The sequence below is a fragment of the Eptesicus fuscus genome, chromosome 2 (genome assembly GCF_027574615.1).
Source record: "Eptesicus fuscus isolate TK198812 chromosome 2, DD_ASM_mEF_20220401, whole genome shotgun sequence".
Taxonomy (NCBI): Eukaryota; Metazoa; Chordata; class Mammalia; order Chiroptera; family Vespertilionidae; genus Eptesicus; species Eptesicus fuscus.
Genome location: NC_072474.1, coordinates 74,724,284 through 74,744,222, shown reverse-complemented (window position 1 = coordinate 74,744,222; position 19,939 = coordinate 74,724,284). Strand labels below are relative to the sequence as shown.

General features: G+C 40.2%; 1 protein-coding gene across 4 annotated transcripts; it reads right to left on the bottom strand.

Annotated features, from left to right (window-relative positions):
• Positions 1–1,907: 1,907 nt before the first annotated feature.
• On the bottom strand, positions 1,908–18,176 carry LOC103301735 (UDP-glucuronosyltransferase 2B31-like). Of its 4 annotated transcripts, XM_054728645.1 has the most exons (7): positions 17,798–18,176; positions 17,443–17,476; positions 13,657–13,805; positions 11,716–11,847; positions 8,967–9,054; positions 7,892–8,111; positions 1,908–2,187 (listed from the first exon to the last, which is right to left on the bottom strand). In XM_054728645.1, the coding sequence occupies exons 1-7, from the start codon at positions 18,164–18,166 to the stop codon at positions 1,908–1,910; spliced, it is 1,272 nt and encodes a 423-aa protein (XP_054584620.1). In that variant the 5' UTR covers positions 18,167–18,176. The 4 variants fall into 4 exon arrangements, with proteins under 4 accessions (XP_054584620.1, XP_008156964.3, XP_054584615.1 ...); XM_008158742.3 differs by having other exon boundaries at positions 17,443–18,176; XM_054728640.1 differs by lacking the exon at positions 17,443–17,476 and having other exon boundaries at positions 17,695–18,176.
• Positions 18,177–19,939: the final 1,763 nt, after the last annotated feature.

Below are 19,939 nucleotides of genomic sequence, written 5' to 3'. Positions count from 1 at the left end.
TCTTTTATGTGTTATTGACCATTTTACTTTTGTGAATTTTCTATTCATATTCACTATTTTCATAAATGTAGTTTTGACTGATTTTTTTGTTGGAGATGTGTAATAGTTATCACTATACAATGACTACCAAAACTTTTCTGTTACAGGATAGATTTTGAGGCAAGTTATTTAAGTCTCAATGCATGATTTAATGATATTATCTACTAAGGCACTATATTAGCTCTATTGGTCTCTTTTTTAACTTTTAAAATATTTTTATTGATTTCAGAGAGAGGAAGGGAGAAGGAGAGAGAGATAAAACATCAATGATGAGAGAGAATCATCCATAGGCTGCATCCTATACACATCCTACTGGGGATCGAGCCCACAACCTGGGCATGTGCCCCGACTGGGAATTGAACCATGACATCCTGGTTTGTGGGTCAATGTTCAACCACTGAGTCATACCAGTTGGAAAGTGCTATTTGTTTCTCAAAATGTGTCCCTTATCTATAGGAGTTGCATGGAAAACTGTGTTTTTCCCTATTTTTACCCATCATCATAGTTTTCATTTCTTTTCAAAATAAATGTTATGCCTTCATCTGGAGATTGTTTGTTGTAAGACTTTGATGGTGGTCTTCTTGACCAATGAAGATCAAGAAATGATTTTCCTATCTTGGACCAATTTGTTCATAAAGTGTTCTCCTGATGTGCAGGTTTTAGGAGGACTTTCAGAATCCTTAGGTTTGATTTACCAATATTTATGTAATTTTTGTATTCTTCTCATTGTTATATATTAAGTCAGGCATAGTGTTCCCAGGTTTAATAAAAATGATAATTATTTTGTCATGACAAGGAATTGAATGTTTACATATAAGAGCTATGGGAGGAATGGGGCAACAATGTCCTGAGGAAAGAGACAAAAGAATGAGACAGATATGCTGATCTAGTATAGTTACATAGAACAATCATCATTATTTCAAATTGTGCTAAACAAAAACATTACATTTCACACCATATCTGTTGGTAGATAAGTGATGCTTCATTTTATTCTGAAAGAAATATGTATACAAATTTAGAGAGAATGAAAATTCAATAAGTCCTTATATGAGTACAGGTTCTATATTTACTTTATCTAAAATGGGGACCTTACACCCATTATTAAAGGCTGAATATGAGAGAGAAAGTAGTCAGGTCAGGTGAACATTTTTAAAGGATGGGACAAAGAGATAATTTAGTTTGTGAAATAAAAGATTTTTCTAAATAGCTCAACTATATAACAGAAAACAGATAGCTTTCTAATTCAATGAATATTCTATTGGAAAATGAGCTAAACTGCATGAAGGCAAATGACTTGCCATGTCTTTAGGTAAGAAGTGATTCTGAGGCTGGATGTATAGTAAGAGCCAGGGAGCATTACTAGTCTCCCAACATGAAATGGAAGGGTGAACCTTTTTACAGAATTCCAATGATTGAGTTTCCTTAGCCACAAAATTGTACACCAGAATGTAGTTAAAATACTCTGAGTGCAAAATACTATGGATACTATGTGTAGACTTCTTCATACTTTTTGTGTCATGCACAATATTTAAAACACTGTTTAACTCAATAATATTTTTGGTATTGCTTGTGAATTAGAGCAATAAAGTTCAATATAGTCTCAAAGAGTTAGTTATTTTTAATTTTTTCCAAGTTTTTTTTTTTTTTCCTCTTTGGAATGAAATATTTCTAGCTCAAATAGGTAGTAAACCACTTGGAAATAAACTTTCATCTAAATCACTTGAAAACACATGTTGATCTTAGAAGCTAAATTGTGAAAAGTCATTTTGTCACAGGAAGAAGGGATCCTCATGTTACAACTTCATTGTGCTGCATAAACTGAAGTAGTCCCATCTGTGAGGCAAATCAGCTTCAGGACTTAGAAACAACTACTCCCTTTTATTCTTCTTTCCTGGTTTAGCAAACTTCTGGTAACAAAAAAGACAACATTTTGTGATGACAAATGTAGCAGTTGCCACACAGGCCAGCAGGAACCCAATCACATCCAAAGAGTGGTACTGGAACCAGGTGAGGTCATAGGAGGCTGGCCGCAGGTGTTTGGCTCCTTTGTGGCGCATGACAAACTCGATCCAGAAGACCGCTCGATCCAGAGGTTTCATAGGCTGGTCATGATGAATTTTTGATAATCTCATTGCATTCTCTTTATATCTAAAGGAGAAACACAAAGATACCAACATTGAAAGGAAGTTAATTTGCCTAACCAATTCAAACCCATTAAGGATTTTTGTCAAGCAAATGATTTAACATACATACCTTAGAATTACAGAAGTAGTATATTTTTATTTGGATGTCAAAGAAAATTTGACTTCTAAATTAAAAATTTCTCATTGAAAAATATTTTAAACAGTAAAGATGAAAAATAAAGTGGAAAAGTTAAAGTATTTTTAGTAAAGGAAGTGATAGAAGCCATTCTATATGCTATATGTTGGAGAGTGGAATTGTATCTTCTATAATAATAAAAGCATAATATGCAAATCGACCAAACTACCGAACAGCAGAACGTCAGGATGACCTTCCACACGACCACGCTATGACATGCACTGCTGCCAGGATAGCCACGGCGGGTGTGATATGATTGGTCGGGGGGCCCCGCCATCGCCCCACAATTGCCCCTCAGAGGGAGGCCCAGGTCACCCTATGCAGGGCAATTGATGAGGGGGCTCCACAATCAATCGTCCCAAAGAGGGAGGCCCAGGCCACCAGCCAGTGACACTGTTGCAGGTGTGCAGGACTGGCCAGTGATCGCCCAACAGAGGGAGGCCCTGGCTAGCTAAGTAATTGCACCCCCACACCTGTTGCCCACAGAGGGAGGTGACCGGTGGCAGGGGCAGGGGGCAGCACCACATAGATGGCAAGCAGTGGTGGTGGCGGTGGTGGGGCCAGCTACCAGCAGCTGGGGGAAGGAATGCCCCAATAGGCCCTGCTTGCTGACCAGGCCTAGGAACCCTACCTGAGGGGTCCCAGATTGCTAGAGGGTGCAGGCTGGGATGAGGGACATGCCCCTGTGCACAAATTTTGTGTACTGGGCCTCTAGTATCCTATGTAATAAAAGCTTAATATGCTAAGTGTCTGGTCATCCAGTTGTCCATTCAACCAATCAAAGCATAATATGCTAATGATATGCTAAGGATGCTCAACGGTTTGCTATGAAGTGCACTGACCACCAGGGTGCAGATATTCCAACCAGTAGGTTATCTTGCTGCTGGGGTCTGGCCGATTGGGACTGAGCGAGATGGGCTGGTCATGCCCTGGAGCCCTCTTGCGGTCCCTCCCTGGCTGGTCAACCTCCCATGTCTCTCCCCAGCCCCAATCATGCACCTGTGGGGTCCCTTGGACTGGTCTGCACCCTCTCACAATTGGGACTCCTCGGGGGATGTTGAATAGCCAGTTTTAGCCCAATCCCATTCAATGCAGGAGCTGACCCCTGGTGGTCAGTGAGCTCCCACAGGGGTAGTGCTGCTCAGCCAGAAGCCAGGCTCATGGCTGGCAAGTGCAGTGGGGGTGGCGGGAGCCTCTCCCACTTCTGCAGCAGCGCTAAGGATGTCTAACAGATGTCTTAGGCCTGCTATCCCTGGGAATCAGGTCTAAGCCATCAGTTGGACATGCCACGAGGGCTCCCGGACTGTGAGAGGGTGCAGGTCAGGCTGAGGGACACCCCCCCCCCTCCGAGTGCATGAATTTCATGCACCAGGCCTCTAGTTTAGAATAATACTTTAGAACAGCGGTTCTCAACCTGTGGGTCATGACCTTTGGGGGTCGAACGACCCTTTCACAGGGGTCGCCTAAGACATCCTGCATATCAGATATTTACATTATGATTCATAACAGTAGCAAAATTATAGTAATGAAGTAACAATGAAAATAATTTTATGGTTGGGGGTCACAACATGAGGAACTGTATTAAAGGGTCGCGGCATCAGGAAGGTTGAGAACTACTGCTCTAGAAGTTTTAAAGAGGAATTGTTTCCCAGCAGGAGAAAGGCTTCATCACAAGTCTCTGTATTTCTACTCCTCTCTTCATAACTCTGTCTATTTTTAACCCTATAGCCAAAATACTTTTTTGTTAAACCCAACAGATTACTACACCTGCTCAAAATTTCTATCTGCTTCCTTATCACATTTAGAATAAAATCTAAATCAATTATTTGCCCTGTCATACCTTACAAGAACAGTCCCCTGGCTACCTCTTCTATCATTTTGTACCAAGCATGCCCTACTGTAGTCACAATGCTCTTCTAGTTAGCTATTTATTGGAGGTGCCAAATTGTGTTCTCTTGTTAGCACTTTAGTACTTTCTGTCCCCTTCCTCCCTTTCCTGGAGCAGTTTTTCCTGCAACATCCCAAGGCTGCCTCTATCTCTTGCTGGAGATGTTGGCTCAGTGTCACATCTCAGAAAGACTTTCCCACACTATGATAGCATTTCTTTTTTTAAATTATTTTTTAATTTTTTAAATTTATTGTCTAAAGTTTTACATATGTCTCCTTTTTCCCCCCATTGACCTCTACCACCCAGCCATTCCCACCCGGAGCGAGCCCCCACCACCCCAGTGTCTGTGTATAATAACATTTCTTCAATGTCTCTGGTTTTCTTTTTCTTTTTTTTCCCCCTATTTAATTCCTATAATTTTAAAATACATTTTATAAAACATACCTTCAATTTATGTCTGAAATTTATAAGTGTGTGCATATATTCTAAGTGATTAGCTCAAAATTTCAAAATTATCAATAAAGTTATAAAGTGAACATATCAATATACCCACTATCCATAGAACTACCCTATGCCTGGGCCATTATACTACACCCTTCTCCAAATTACCTACTCTCCTGATCTCCAATACCATAAATTAGTTTTTCTTGTATATATATTAAAATTTTATAGTATGTACTCACTTGTTTTTTCTTTTCTGTAGCAGTTATTGGTTAATTCCTTTGCTATATAGTATTTCTTTTTTTTTTTTTAATTTTTATTTTATTATTATTATTTTTAATAAATCTTTATTGTTCAGATTATTACAATTGTTTCTCCTTTTTTCCCCCATATCTACCCATCACCCGGTTTTCTCCCCCCCGTTGTCCTTATCCATAGGTGTATGGTTTTTGTCCAGTCTCTTCCCATACCCCCCACACAGACACCCTTTTCCCCCTGAGAATTATCAATCCACTCCCATTCTATGCCTCTGATTCTATTATGTTCACCAGTTTATTCTGTTCCTCAGATTTTTAATTCACTTGATTTTTAGAATCACTTGTTGATCGATATGTATTTGTTGTTCATAATTTTTGTCTTTACTTTTTTCTTCTTTTTCCTCTTTTTAAAGAATACCTTTCAGTATTTCATATAATACTGGTTTGATGGTGATGAACTCCTTTAGCTTTTTCTTATCTGTGAAGCTCTTAATCTTCCCTTCAATTCTGAATGATAACTTTTCTGGGTAGAGTAATCTTGGTTGTAGGTTCTTGCTATTCATCACTTTGAATATTTCTTGCCATTCCCTTCTGGCCTGCATAGTTTCTGTTGAAAAATCAGCTGACAGTCGTATGGGTGCTCCCTTGTAGGTAACTAACTGTTTTTCTCTTGCTGCTTTTAAGATTCTCTCTTTGTCTTTTGCCCTTGGCATTTTAATTATGATGTGTCTTGGTGTGGTCCTCTTTGGATTCCTCTTGTTTGGGGTTCTGTGCGCTTCCTGAACCTGTAAGTCTATTTCTTTCACCAGGTGGGGGAAGTTTTCTGTCATTATTTCTTCAAATAGATTTTCAGTATCTTGCTCTCTCTCTTCTGGCACCCCAAAAATTCAGATATTGGTACGCTTAAAGCCATCCCGGAGGCTCCTTATGCTATCCTCACACTTTTGGATTCTTCTTCCTTTCCACCTCTCTGGTTGGGTGTTTTTTTCTTCCTCATATTCCAGATCTTTGGTTTGACTCTTCGGGTGCGGTGGTCTACTCTGTATATTCTTTATTTCAGACAGTGTATGCATAATTTCTGACTGGTCCTTTTCCATTTTTTTTGGTATTCTCATTTAGAGAATGAAGGTCTCTTCAAGTTTCTCAGCGGTTTTTAGAAGATTCTAGAGTAACCTTATAAATATGGTTCTGAACACTGTGTCGTCCATTAGTTTGCTTTCATCTATCTCTCCTACTTGTGACATGCTTCGATGTCTCCACATTTTGGCTGCTTCCCTGTGTTGATGGAGTGGCTTTGTGTGGTCGGTGACATATAGGAGTAAGTAGCTCAGCTTCCCCAATCACCCTAGGTGGTCGCTCTTGGTACTCCCCTTTGTGGGCTGAGTGGAAAGTCTTGGTGTAGTTAAAAGCCCTGATTGATGTTGGTACACTGGGAGGAATTGACCTCTGGTCCAATTGGTTGTGCGGGCCTGCTGTGTCTATAACGGAAGAATTGCTGTGCTGGAGACACAGTAGGGCTTTGGTGCTCACTGAGTCTGCCTCTTGAATGTGTACCTTATGAGAGTGGTTGAAATCTGGTGTCGTCCACACTGACAGAAAAGTCACTCTCACTCTCTGACCGATGGCAGAGAGCCCCGTAAGCATCTGGGTCCCCCACGTGTCCCCAGAAACGAGTTCAGAGTGGTTGGGATTATTGGTATCACTGGCGGGAATTGATCTCCAAGCCAGTTGGCTGTGATGATCAGCAGTGTCTCTGCTGGGAGAGTTTCTGTGCTCAGCTTGGATGGGGCGGAGTCTTAAGGTGGTGCAGACAAGCTTTGGTTTCCCATCTGCTTCGCCCTAAGAGGGGCGATTTCTCCATGCCCAAATTAATGGCTGCGTGCCTCTGAGAGAAGGCAGCTTTCGAGCCTCTCCCACTGCCTAACAAACAGACCAGTTTCTCCCCAGCTGGGGCTAGATTTCAGTGCAGACCGGAGGTTTTGTTTTTCTCCTGAATGAGAAATCCAGTCACTGGGAGGGCTGTGCTCAGCTTGGATGGGGCGGAGTCTCAGAATGGCACAGACAAACTTGGTTTCCGGCCTCGCCTTCCTAAGAGGGCCGGTTTCTCCGTGCCTTAATCAATGGCTGCGTGCCTCTGAGAGAAGGCAGCTTTCGAGCCTCGCCCGCTGCCAAACAGACCAGTTTCTCCCCGACCGCAGCTGGATTTCAGTGCAGTTGGAAGGTTTTGTTTTTCTCCCAAACGAGAAAGCTAGCCACGCAGCGTCTGCTGCCCTCCCTCTCCGCGCGCTGCGAGCAAGCCTGCTGTGTATTCAGCCGCCCGCCTTTCCTGTGCTCACGGATCTCCGCACCTCCACAGCTCCTGAGGCTCAGCGTCCCCCTCTCTTTTTTTCTCTAGTTGTTGGTTTTCCACTCTGCCAGCTTTCCAATGGTTCTGGACGGTGTGCGCTCTGTTTTCCAATTGTTGTGTTAGGGAACAATTAGGTATTTACCTTATGCCGCCATCTTGGTTTCCTATAGTATTTCATTGTATGACAATACTACAAATTATTTCTCCATGTAATGACCAATGGACATTTAGATTATTAATAATTTTTGGCCATTACATCTAAAGCTATTATAAACATTTTTATATATGTCTTTTAGTTTACATATCTATGCATTTCTGTTCCTATAAACCTACACTGATGATAACAAGAATTCACAATGATGTAGAGATTTGGAACTCTCAGAGATAGCTGATAGGAATGTAAAATGGTACAATCTCTTTGGGCATCAGTTTTTCAGTTTATCATAAAGTTATTGTATGACCCAGAGTGCACTTGAAGATATCTATCTCAAAAATGAATGAAAACAGAAGTTCACAAAAAACATAATGCTGTATTCATAATAGCAAAATAATTGACAAAAGACCTATTTGTAACTACTATTAAAAATATGTGGTACTTACGAAGGGTCATTAATGACAGTCTTCAATGCATTGAGCAAATCTGTACTTGAAATAGTGTTGAAGTCCAATCTGATAGCTGCTCCCTTGGTCTTCATGTGAGCAATGTTATCAGGTTGATCCGCAAACATAGGAAGGCCCACCATAGGGATCCCATGGTAGATCGCCTCATAGATGCCATTGGCTCCACCGTGGGTTATAAAGGCTTTGGTTTTTGGATGGCCTAGGATTGGGTGAATTTCAGCAAATTATGAATTATAAAGAGTTGTGCAATAAAGGCACTGATAGAGATTATATATTTAGTAACAGATTGGTCTACACTTCAGACTGTATTAAAGTGTCTTTCAGAACTCATAGGAAGAGGCACCTAAGTCTGCTGGAGAGACAGTGAAGGCTTACATAGAAGATAGGTGTGTTTCTTTTGACTTGAAATGAATGCAAGTGGCCAATGGACACATGGAAAGAGAATACTCTGGATTTAAAAAGTGTATGCCAAAAAAAAAATAATAATAAAGCAGTGGTGCATGTTGAAATATATTCTCTTAATAAAATAGTGAAGTCACAGAGTGTGATATATAGATGTCAAGGCAAGAGACAATGGGATGGTGATTGCACAAGAATTAGAGGAAGGAACAGGTACACATTATCATGGAATTATTTATCACTTTAAAAGGAGATATTATTTTTTTCCCAATGGAAAATGTAGTCACTGGTAATAAAAGGGAAGCTGATATTTTTCAGGGCACCTGTACACCTTACTGAGGATTAAACGATTGGTGAAAGGAGATAATTAGGAGGCAGAGTGAGAATAGGAAAAAGGTTGAGATATTCTCTCTGAGAGGAATTACACATGAAATAAAGATCTTTTGTTTGTGACCATAAGGAACATGGCTGTGTAACATAAGATGCCAACTGTTATAGCTTATCCTTTTCCCCTAGGACTGGGAAAAAATATTGGGAAGTTCAATTTTATTTTTAAGGTTTTTAATAAGCAATGTTCGATACAATTTCTATCCTAGTGAACTGTTTATCATTCTGGTTGACTTGATTCTCATTTCAGGGTTTTCCAGAATCTTACCAAGAAGGTCATTCTGGGGGATCCATTTATAGAGCTGAGTATTTGGTCCTAAGGTATCTGGTTTTTTGCCATCATATCTCCATATAACCTGTTAGGGTAAAGAAGGTAATGTATTACTTGAGTCAAACTGCAGAGTTATATCATGTTAGAATCCTATGTTACAAAAGAGTAATATGTAAATTGACCATCATACCAAGATACAAGATGGCCACCCGATGTGATCAAAGATGGCTGCCCCCATGTGGACACAAGATGGCCACCACAAGATGGCCACCACAAGATGGCCTGCAGGGGAGGGCAGTTGTGGGAAGTTAGGGGTGACCAGGCCTGCAGAGGAGGGCAGGTGGGGGAGACCAGGCCAGCAAGGGAGGGCAGTTGGGGGGGGACCCAAGCCTGCAGGGGAGGGAAGTTGGGGGGGACCAGACCTGCAGGGGAGGGAAGTTGAGGGAGACCAGGTCTGCAGGGGAGGGCAGTTGTGGGCGATCAGGCAAGCAGGGAGGGCAGTTAGGGGTGACCGGGCCAACAGAGAAGGGCAGTTGAGGGAGACGAGGTCAGCAGGGGAGGGCAGTTGGGGTGGACCAGGCCTGCAGGGGAGAGCAGTTGGGAGGGGGCCAGGCCTGCAGGGAAGAGCAGTTGGGGGGGACCAGGCCTGCAGGGGAGGGCAGTTGTGAAGGCACAAAGCCTGCAGAGAAGGGCAGTTGGGAGCCAGCAGTCCTGGATTGTGAGAGGGATGTCTGACCACCAGTTTAGGCCCAATCCCAGTGGAATTTCGTGCACCGGGCCTCTTGTTCTAAATAAGTTAAGAGACATCTAGTTAAACCCCTGACATATTACAGGTAAGAGAATGAGGATAAGACATGTTGATAATGAGAACCAATAAAACACTGATGTAAAAAGCGTACATATTCATGTTGTGTGTTACTTATTTTTATATTTAGTCGGGTATGTGTGCAATCATGATGTTTCACACTTTAGGGTTAGACAAGTGAGATTATTAATAACCAATTCAAGCATATAAAATTTTTAGGTAGTCATATAATTGTAGTGCAAAACCCAGAAAATTACTAATAATCTACACATTTATTTAACCTATTTTTTATACTTGTTCTCATTATCCAGATTTAATATTAACCTGTTTATTTCTTTTTGAATGATGGGGAAGTGGTTTACTTAATTCACTAATTTTATAAATTACCTTATTAGAGTTTTACATCATTTGCTTTACAAAATCAATGCAATCAGTTATTTGTGAAAATTAAGTCACCCTGATATTTAATAGCTTATTAATAATAAAAAAATGTCTGCTTATTGATTATGTTTAGCTTCTTTTAGTTTTCTACTTATTAATCATCACTTCCAAGAGGTTTTATACCCAAATCCAGTGTTATCACTCTAGCTAGGATTGAAAGTTTCTTAAAAAGTAGAAAAGGAAATCCATTGGCACTTTGTAAATAATAATCTACATGTTGAAAAGATCAAATATGATGATGACGGTCAATTTTATTCATCTGACTGTTAACACTACAAAACATGCTGCAATGGACTGACAACATTGATTAATACAGTTAATTAATGATAAATGGCCAAGCAATTTCTAAGTCCACTAGTAAGCTGGATTCTAGTTTATAAGTGGTTAACATCTTTTCTATGTGAGTGTTAAAGTTACTTCAGGTTCTCAGCAAATTTGCATAGGTGTTAAGGAGAAAGCTACATTAGTTAGGAAACTAAAAGTATTTTACAATTACACAGAGACAATTGTATTTTATGTATTAGAAAATATGATTTACTATCATGTTTTTTGGAGAAAGGCGAGGAATTTTAAATGATCCTATGTTAGGCCTGCTTCTGGTTGACTATTATATTCCCTTCTTCTTCTTAATAAGGAGAAGTTATTCTGATGGGTTGTTTTGGGGTCACATATTATAAAACACTGGGTCACCTTGAAGGCTGGACCAACCTCCACCCTTTCTTTTATGTCTTCCTGCTTCAGAATTTAGCAGGGCCCAGCCCCCCAGGGAGGTTCTCTTTCTTTTGTACACGCCAGTTTTTCTTTCTCTAAATCACTGTGGCTGGCTTAGGTACCTGGATGCAGTTTGGTGAGCCCTGGCAAGTCTAAACTGTATGATGCCTTTCAGACTGTTATCATTCCCTGTTTAATGTTAAAATTTAAGTCCATTCTGAGAACATTGGTAGTGTGTACAGTACTCTAGAAATCTTGCAAGGAAATGAAGAAAATGACAGGATAGGACTTAGTAATATCTGTTCCTGCCCTATAATATTATTATCAAACCAAACTTCACACTGTACTTTTGAAATATACGGTCTTTGTGACCAGAATGTTAATGCCAAAGTTATTGTCCATCAAAAACACCCTCTGTACTACTTTAGCATCTGACATGTGTATTTTTTTCCCAAATTGGTATCTAAGATCATTGAAGCTCTTTTTTTTTTTTAAATATACTTTATTGACTTTTTACAGAGAGGAAGAGAGAGGGGATAGAGAGTTAGAAACATCGATCAGCTGCCTGCAGGGCAAGGGCATGTACCGCAACCAAGGTACATGCCCTTGACCGGAATCGAACCTGGGACCTTTGAGTCTGCAGGCCGACGCTCTATCCACTGAGCCAAACCGGTTTCGGCCATTGAAGCTCTTTTAATACTTTACCTTCCATGTAAACATTACTTAATCAGACACTTTACAGAGTTTAACACACTCGTTAGTTTTCTGCTCTAAGGGAGTTTTTCTAACCTTTTGAGGAACCTGGGCAAGGGCTGATGCAATCACATTGGCTCTTTCTTCTGTCATGTTAGTGACCATCGACCCCAGGGAAAACACCACAATACCATTTTCTCCGGAGCTCTGGGCAAACTCTTCCATTTCCTGGGAAGGAAGAATTTTTTTTCCATTACAAAAGACAATAGCATAGTGAACACTATTGAAGGGATTTCTACAAAGAGCCAAAGAGAAAATTAAGTATTATAAGGAGTTATTAGTGTAGTGCTTGTTATTTTAAATTGTGTTAAAATGCACAAAATATAAAGTTACCATCTTAAGTATTTAAAAATATTTTTATTGATTTTTAGAGAGAGAGAAGTAGAGAGAGGGAGAGACAGAGAGAATCATCTATCTGCCTCCTGCATGCTCAAGGTGGTGGGGCCTGAAGGTTATCAAGCCAATAACCTTTTGGTGCATGGGACAATGCCTAACCACACTGGCCAGGGACCATCTTAACCATTATTAAACGCACAGTTCTATAGTACATATATATTCTCATGATTATGTAGCCCATCTCTAAGAACTTTTTCATCTTGCAAATTGGAACTGGCAATCATCATTCTACTTTGTTTCTATGCATTTAGGTAGTCTAGATACCTCATTTATTGTCATTTATTCATGCACTCATTGTCTGCTTCTTTTTAAAAAAAATGTATTTTATTGATTTTTTAAAGAGAGGAAGGGAGAGGGATAGTTAGAAACATCGATGAGAGAGAAACATTGATCAGCTGCCTCCTGCACACCCCCTGTTGGGGATGTGCCCGCAACCAAGGTATATGCCCTTGACCGGAATTGAACCTGTGACCCCTCACAGGCCGATGCTCTATCCACTGAGCCAAACCAGTTAGGGATCAGCTGCCTCTTTATTCAGCCTCTTCCTGATATACTAAACTTGGACTTCATGGGAATTATTATTATTTTTCTTGCATTACCTTTTGTGTCTTCCTTTCTTTCCATTCCTTTCTGCTACTACTACACAGCCTCAGGTCCCACTTAGTTATCAATAATATGAAATATTTTCTATAATCCCTGCTGCATATTGTCTAGCATTGTGGTCTTTCCTTATTATACTACTCTTCACACAATTTTTATTACTAATACTAGAGGCCTGGTGCATGGATTGGTGCACCAGTTGAGTCCCTCAGCCTGGCCTGCACCCTCTCGCAATCTGGGACTCCCGGTGGATGTAGTAGTGCACAAAGTGGCAGGCAACCTGGGAGAAGCCCGGGCTGGGCCCACACTGCTCCTGCTCATCCTGGCCCCGCTCCACCTGCCGCCACTGCTGCTCAGTAGTGCTGTCATGGAGGCAGGACAGGCTCATACTGCGCAACTGTGCTTGCCAGCTGTGAGCCCGGCGTCTGGAGCCCATTGGTCAGCTCTGCAGCTCTCCCACTGTAGGAGTGCACTAACCACCAGGGTGCAGCTCCTGCATTGAACGTCTGCCCCCTGATGGTTAATGCATGTCATAGCGACCAATTGACCGGTTGTTCGGTTGTTAGGTCACTTAGGCTTTTATGTATATAGATTCTGTCTTTCTAAGTAGAATGTTATGTATTTATGGGAAGAAATTGTGTCTTCACTGTTTCTCTCTTATCCAGTACTTATCTCTGGATTATGCACGTCACTTTAAGAATATCTTTGAATGAATGATTGATACTTTTTTATGTGTTCAACAGGGAAGACCTTAATTTAACTGACTCTATTTCCAAATCCTTCCAAGTATAATTATTTATTTGGTAATGCTAATGACATTCAGATTCTTGAAATAGTATAAAATATATGAGTTTCTAATGGTCTCTTTACCCAGATTCCCATATCTCTCACCATGTGATCAGACATTCTGAATGAAGAACACAGAATCATTCCCACTAAAAGTGCAAAATAATCAAAGCAGAACAAACAGGAATATTTTACCTTAGGCAGAGGCTTAGCAGGTTTGCAGTGGAGGCCTCCAACAAATTCAAAATGTGGCAAGAGTGGGCGAGGGAATTCAAAATCCCAATAGCTTCGAATAAGCCACATTTCAGCTTTCCCCATTAGCTCAAATAATGTAATGGGTTTTCCTGAAGGGCAAAAAAAAAAAAAAAAAAAAAAAAAAAGGGTAGTGAAAATTAGAGTAGTGTAATGTGAATATACTAGGTAATTTTCTGAAAGGAGCTTAGAGTAATGTAGCCAAAGATGTTTAAAAGTCATCGGCTTACACTGTTTTCAAAACTGCCTGGTACTGGCACAAGAACAGACATATAGAGCCATGAAACAGAACAGAGAACCCAGAATTCGACCCAAGCCATTATGCTCAATAAATATTTGACAAAGAAGGCAAGAGCATACAATGGAGTCAAGACAGTCTCTTTAATGAAGAGTGTTGGAAAAATTGGACAGACACATGCAAAAAAATGAAATTAGACCACTATACACAAAAATAAACTCAATATGGATAAAGGACTTAAATGTAAGATGGGAAACCATAAAAAGTTTAGAAGAATCCATAGGCAGTAGAATATCAGACATGTCATAGCAATATCTTTACTGATACAGCTCCTAGGGCAATGGAAACTAAGGAGAAAATAAACAAATGGAACTACATCAAAATTAAAAGCTTCTGCAGAGCAAAAGAAACTATCAACAAAACAACAAGAAAGCCCACTGCGTGGGAGAACATATATGCCAATGTTATCTCCAATAAGGATTTAATCTCCAAAATTTATAGGGAACTCATACAACTTAACAAAAGGAAGATTAAACACTCCAATAAAAAAATTGGGCAAAGGACTTAAATAGACAGTTTAGAAAGAGGACATAGAAAAAATCCAGGAGATACATGAAAACATGCTCAAAGTCAGTAATCATCTGAGAGATGAAAATCAAAATGACAATGAGATACTATCTCACACCTGTCAGAATGGCTATCATCAACCAATCAACAAATGACAAGTGCTGGAGAGGATGTGGAGAAAAAGGAGCCCTCATGCACTGCTGGTGGGAATGCAGACTGGTGAAGCCACTGTGGAGAACAGTATGGCATTTCCTCAAAAAATTAAAATGGAAGTCCCATTTCACCCAGTAATCCCACTTGTGGGAGTATATCCCAAGAAAACAGAAACACCAATCAGAAAGGACATATGCACCCCTATGTTCATAGCAGCACAATTCACTATAGCTAAGATTTGGAAACAGCTTAAGTACCAATCAGCAGATGAGTGAATTAAAAAATGGTGGTACATCTACACAATGGAATACTATCCTGCTGTAAAAATGAAAGAACTCTTATCATTTTCAACAGCATGAATGCACCTGGTGAGCATTATGCCAAGCTAAATAAGCTAGTTGGAGAAAGATAAATATCATATGATCTCACTCATTTTGTGGAATATGATGAATAACATAAATTGATGAACAAAAATAGATCCAGAGACAGAGAATCATCAAACAGACCGTCAAACTTCAGAAGGGAAGGTGGGGGTGGGGTGGTGGGTTGGTGGGTAGTTAAGAGATCAACCAAAGAACTTGTATGCAGGCATATAAGCATAATCATTGGACACAGACACTAGGGGGGGTGAAGGCATGTGCTTGGGGTTGGGGGTGGCTGGGGAGAGGTCAGTGGGGGAAAAAGGAGACATATGTAATACTATATGTAATACTTTAAACAACAAAGAATTAAAAAGAGAAAATTTCCTTATGACCCCTGTACCATAAATGCATGCACAATATTTATATTAAAAAATTAAAGATGAAAAATTATCAAAAAAAAGAAGTGATTGCTTAGCCCTGGCTGGTGTGACTCAGTGAGTTTAGGGTCATCCCCTGCTCTGAAAGGTTGCTGGTCTGATTCCCGGTCAGGACACATGCCTAGCAGGCAACGGATCAATGTTTCTCTCTCACATCAATGTTTTTCTCTCTCCCTTGTCCAATCCTCTCTTTTTGAAATTAATAAAAACATATTTAAAAAAATAAATACAAATAAAGGGATTGGCTTGAAAATAGAGTATATGCACACACTCATTATTTATATAGACTTTTACCTCTAATATCACATCAGTACATTCAGAATCATAAACATTTATTTAAGCATTAGAGAATTAAGTATGCATTTGTTTACTCTGTAAAGCTTCAAAATTAACTAATGCAAATGTAAACAGTGATTTCAACTCCTTAGTCAATCAACCCTACCATTCACACGGAAATGCCTTTTCCTAGAATACTCAGTCTAGATCCTACAATTTAGCAAGCTATTCCCTTATTTCTAGATTTTACAAGTAAATTGTGAGATCTTTGAGAGTATGGCCACTATTGCATTAGATTCATGTTCGGAGCTTAACAATATTTGTATATGAAATAAAACTATTTGCCAAAAACAGCTGGAAAGCATGGAAATAGTGCTTACCATTAATTTTGTCTCATTTTATCTGTAATGAAGAAATATAGTTTTCAAAAAATTTAACGTGATTATCTACCCTTCAACAAGATTTTTGGCCTTTAAAACAGATGATTTATAAGCACTTAGTGAAGCAATATATAAGCACTTAGTGAAGCAATATAATCATTAGAAACTTCAAGTTATAGGTTCCTATCTGAGACAGAATCATATTTCTCCATCCTCAAAGACTCCTTCAGGTAGTATGGAAACACAGTTTAATTTTTAAATAAGAAGAATGAGGAGAAACAAATAGAAACAATTTCCCCAATGGCCCATAGACATTGTGCTAAAAATATGTAACCCCTTAATTTACATTTGTGCTTTGTTGAAAATATTTAGTGAAATTTCTAATACCTTCATTGAAGATAAAAAATTATAGTAAAGTTAATATGTAGGAGAAATGGGCAGAGCCACTGCCCAGAGGATTTTTAGTTAAATTACTCTTTACAATACTATAATGGTGGATTCATGACATTATAAATTTGTCCAAAAATCACAGAATATACAATGCCAAGAGTGAACCCTAATATAAACTATGGGCTTTAGATAATAATGCTGTGTCAGTATATTTTCATCAGTTGTAACAAATGTCCTTCTCTGGTGGGCAATGTTGACAATAAAGGAGGCAGGGCATATATGGGAAATCTCTACTTAATAATGCTGTGGACCGAACATTCTTCTAAAAAATGAAGCCTATTACAAACCAAAAAAGAAGAATGGATATGTGATTGCTGAAGGAACTCCTCAGTGCTTCAATTTGGGATCTCTAACTTCCTGGAGTATCCCATACTAGTGTACCCCAGGGTTCAAACTAACCTTATAATTTAACCATTTCTGTGATATAGGGTGTCCCACAAATAAAGACACACTTTGAATAATTATTAACTCCAATTAATGAGTTAAATCTGAAAAGAAAGAAACATCAACTGAGCTATCAGAAAAAGTGTGTATACATTTTTGGGGGGAACCCCCTCCCTGTATTTGTGAGATTAAAAGATCATTATATATTACTAGAGGTCCAATGCATGAAATTCAAGCAAGGGCCTTGGCCCTCGTAGTTGCAGGGCCTCGCAGCCCCAACTTCGTTCGGAAGGTCATCTCGAAGGACATCCAGAAGGTTGTTTGGCTGTCCAGTCTAATTAGCATGTTATGCTTTTATTATTATAGATTATTTAATCATTTCATTTATAAACGACAAATTCCTCTCAATATATATACCAACTCATCTTCCAAAGGACTAGGAATGTTAGGACTTCATGCTACCAAGTAAAAACATAGCTTACCTAGTGCTTCATTCAGAAATTGATCCCACTTCTTCTGGTTATATGTTTGCAGCCAGAAGTCAAAATAGAGCACATAGACCATATTTTTTACCCTCTCCATGAATGTCATCTGATCACTTAATTCTGAAAAGACAACAGGTACGTAGGATGGAGGGAATGGAAGTCCTCCACTGTACTTTTCAATTTTATAGCCAGGAGAGAAGCGGAGACTGTACACAAAAGGTATTTCAAGTAGCTCAGCCAGCACTTCACCACAGGCTACAACAGCATCTGCAAGAACGACATCAAACTTTGATTCATGTAGTTTAGTCATAAGTTTCTTATTAAAAACAGCATCTTTACAGAGCTTTTCAACCATGTCAGAACCTTCCAAAAACATTTCTTGCAGTAGTGAAAACTGTGTCCAAAATGTATCTTTTGGCAGATCATACGTCCATTTATTGATCAGCTTCATGAAAAAAGAAACCATATCATCTTTTGTTAATGATGTAGGAAAAATCTCAAAGTGAATAGCAGATGGTTTATTGGGATCAACAAGAATTGAGGCTGAAGATGTCAGAACAGTCACTTCATGACCTCTCTGCACAAGTGCATCCAGGATTGTCTTCATGTTCATCCAATGGCTGTATTCTGTGGGCCACACCAGCACCTTCCCACAGCTCCCAGGGCTGAAGTGACAACTCAGCTGTAGCAGCAGCAGAACTGAAACCCACTTCCTAGGCATCCTGGCGGTACACAGGCTTCTTTTCAAATGGCTGATCCCGTTCCCACGGCTCATGCTTATGTCCAAAGGGAAATCAATCAGGAAGTTAAAATATAACCCACACACCCAAAGTAAATACATTTGATGAACAGTCAGAGAATTTTATGGCAAGTCAGAAAATTATAAAATAATGACCTTATTTTTAAACAAATCTGTGTAATATCTCAAAGTGCTATCATCCAGCTGAGTCAACTTTACAGTTTTCCTGTGATTTGTAATTTATTATAGACTAGAGGCCAGGTGCACAAAATTCGTGCACAGCACGGGGGGGAGGGTGTCCTCTCAGCCCAGACTGCACCCTGTCCAATCCAGGACCCCTCGGGGGATGTCCAACTGACAGTTTAGGCCTGATCCCAGGGATCGGGGCTAAAGTGACAGTTGGACATCGTTCTCATAATCCTGGACTGCTGGCTCCTAATCACTCACCTGCCTGCCTGCCTGGTTACCACTATCTGCTCCCCCCAACTGGCCGGGTCACTCTTTACTGCCCCCCATGCTGGCCTGGTCTCCTCCAACTGCCCCCTTCTGCTGGTCTGGTCAACCCTAACTGCCCCCTCTGGCAGATCACTCCCAACTGCCCCCCTGCTGGCCTAGTTGCCCCTCACTGCCCTCCCTTCCAGCCTAATCACCCCCAACTGTCCCCTCTGCCAGTCCGGTTGCCCACAAATGCACCTCCCCAGCTGGCCTGGTCACCCCTAACTACCCCCTCTGCCAGACTTGTCACCTCTTGCTGCCTCCCCCTGCTGTCCTAGTCGCCCCCAACTTCCCCCCCTGCTGGCCTGGTCGCCCCAACTTCCTCCTCTGCTGGCCTGGTTGCCCCACGCAGCCTTCTGTTCAGTCATTTGGTCAACCGTCACTAAACTCCCTGCTGGCCTGGTCGCCCCACAGAGCCTGTTATTCAGTTTTTTGGTTGTCCCTCACTAACTCCCCTGCTGGCCTGGTCACCCCACGCAGCCTGCTTGTTCAGGCGTTTTTTCATCCCTCACTAACACCCTTGCTGGCCTGGTCGTAGGCAGCCATTTTGTGAGGGTGTGAGGGTTAATTTGCATATTACATCATTATTATATAAGATGAATGTCATAATTATGGATAGTTAGAGGTAATTGTGTCTGTAATCTTTTTAGAGCAGTGGTTCTCAACCTTTCTAATGCTGCGACCCTTTAATACAGTTCCTCATGTTGTGGTGACCCCCAACCATAAAATTATTTTTGTTGCTACTTCACAACTGTAATTTTTCTACTGTTAATGAATCGTAATGTAAATATGTATGTTTTCCGATAGTTTTAGGCTCTACAGCAGCCAGAAAATCACTAGCAGGGTCACCTAAGACCATCGGAAAACACAGATATTTACATTACGACTCATTAACAGTAGCAAAATTACAGCTATGAAGTAGCAATGAAAATAATTTTATGGTTGGGGGTCACCACACATGAGGAACTGTATTAAAGGGTCGTGGCACTAGAAAGGTTGAGAACCACTGTTTTAGAGGGCTGTGAGGGGAAGAGAATTAGCTACTGAAACCAATGTCTTTCATAAATAGCTCAGTTTACAACAGGAAGCGATTAGCTATTGTTATATATCTCAATTCACATAGGTTTTGATGATAAATTAACTTAAACTGGATGAAAGCAAATGACTTCCATGTCTTTAGGTGAGATGTGATGCTGATACTAGATGTACAGTAAATTAAAGGAGCATCGGTTGCTTTTTATTTTTAATTGAAACATATTT

Excerpts from the sequence above, each read along its gene's own strand:
- LOC103301735 (XM_008158742.3), bottom strand. The coding sequence starts at position 18,166 with ATGCCTAGGAAGTGGGTTTCAGTTCTGCTGCTGCTACAGCTGAGTTGT. Across the intron at positions 13,806-17,442 it reads ATTTCTGAATGAAGCACTAG|GAAAACCCATTACATTATTT; the intron begins GTAAGCTATGTT and ends TTTGCCCTTCAG. Across the intron at positions 9,055-11,715 it reads TTGCCCAGGTTCCTCAAAAG|GTTATATGGAGATATGATGG; the intron begins GTTAGAAAAACT and ends TTACCCTAACAG.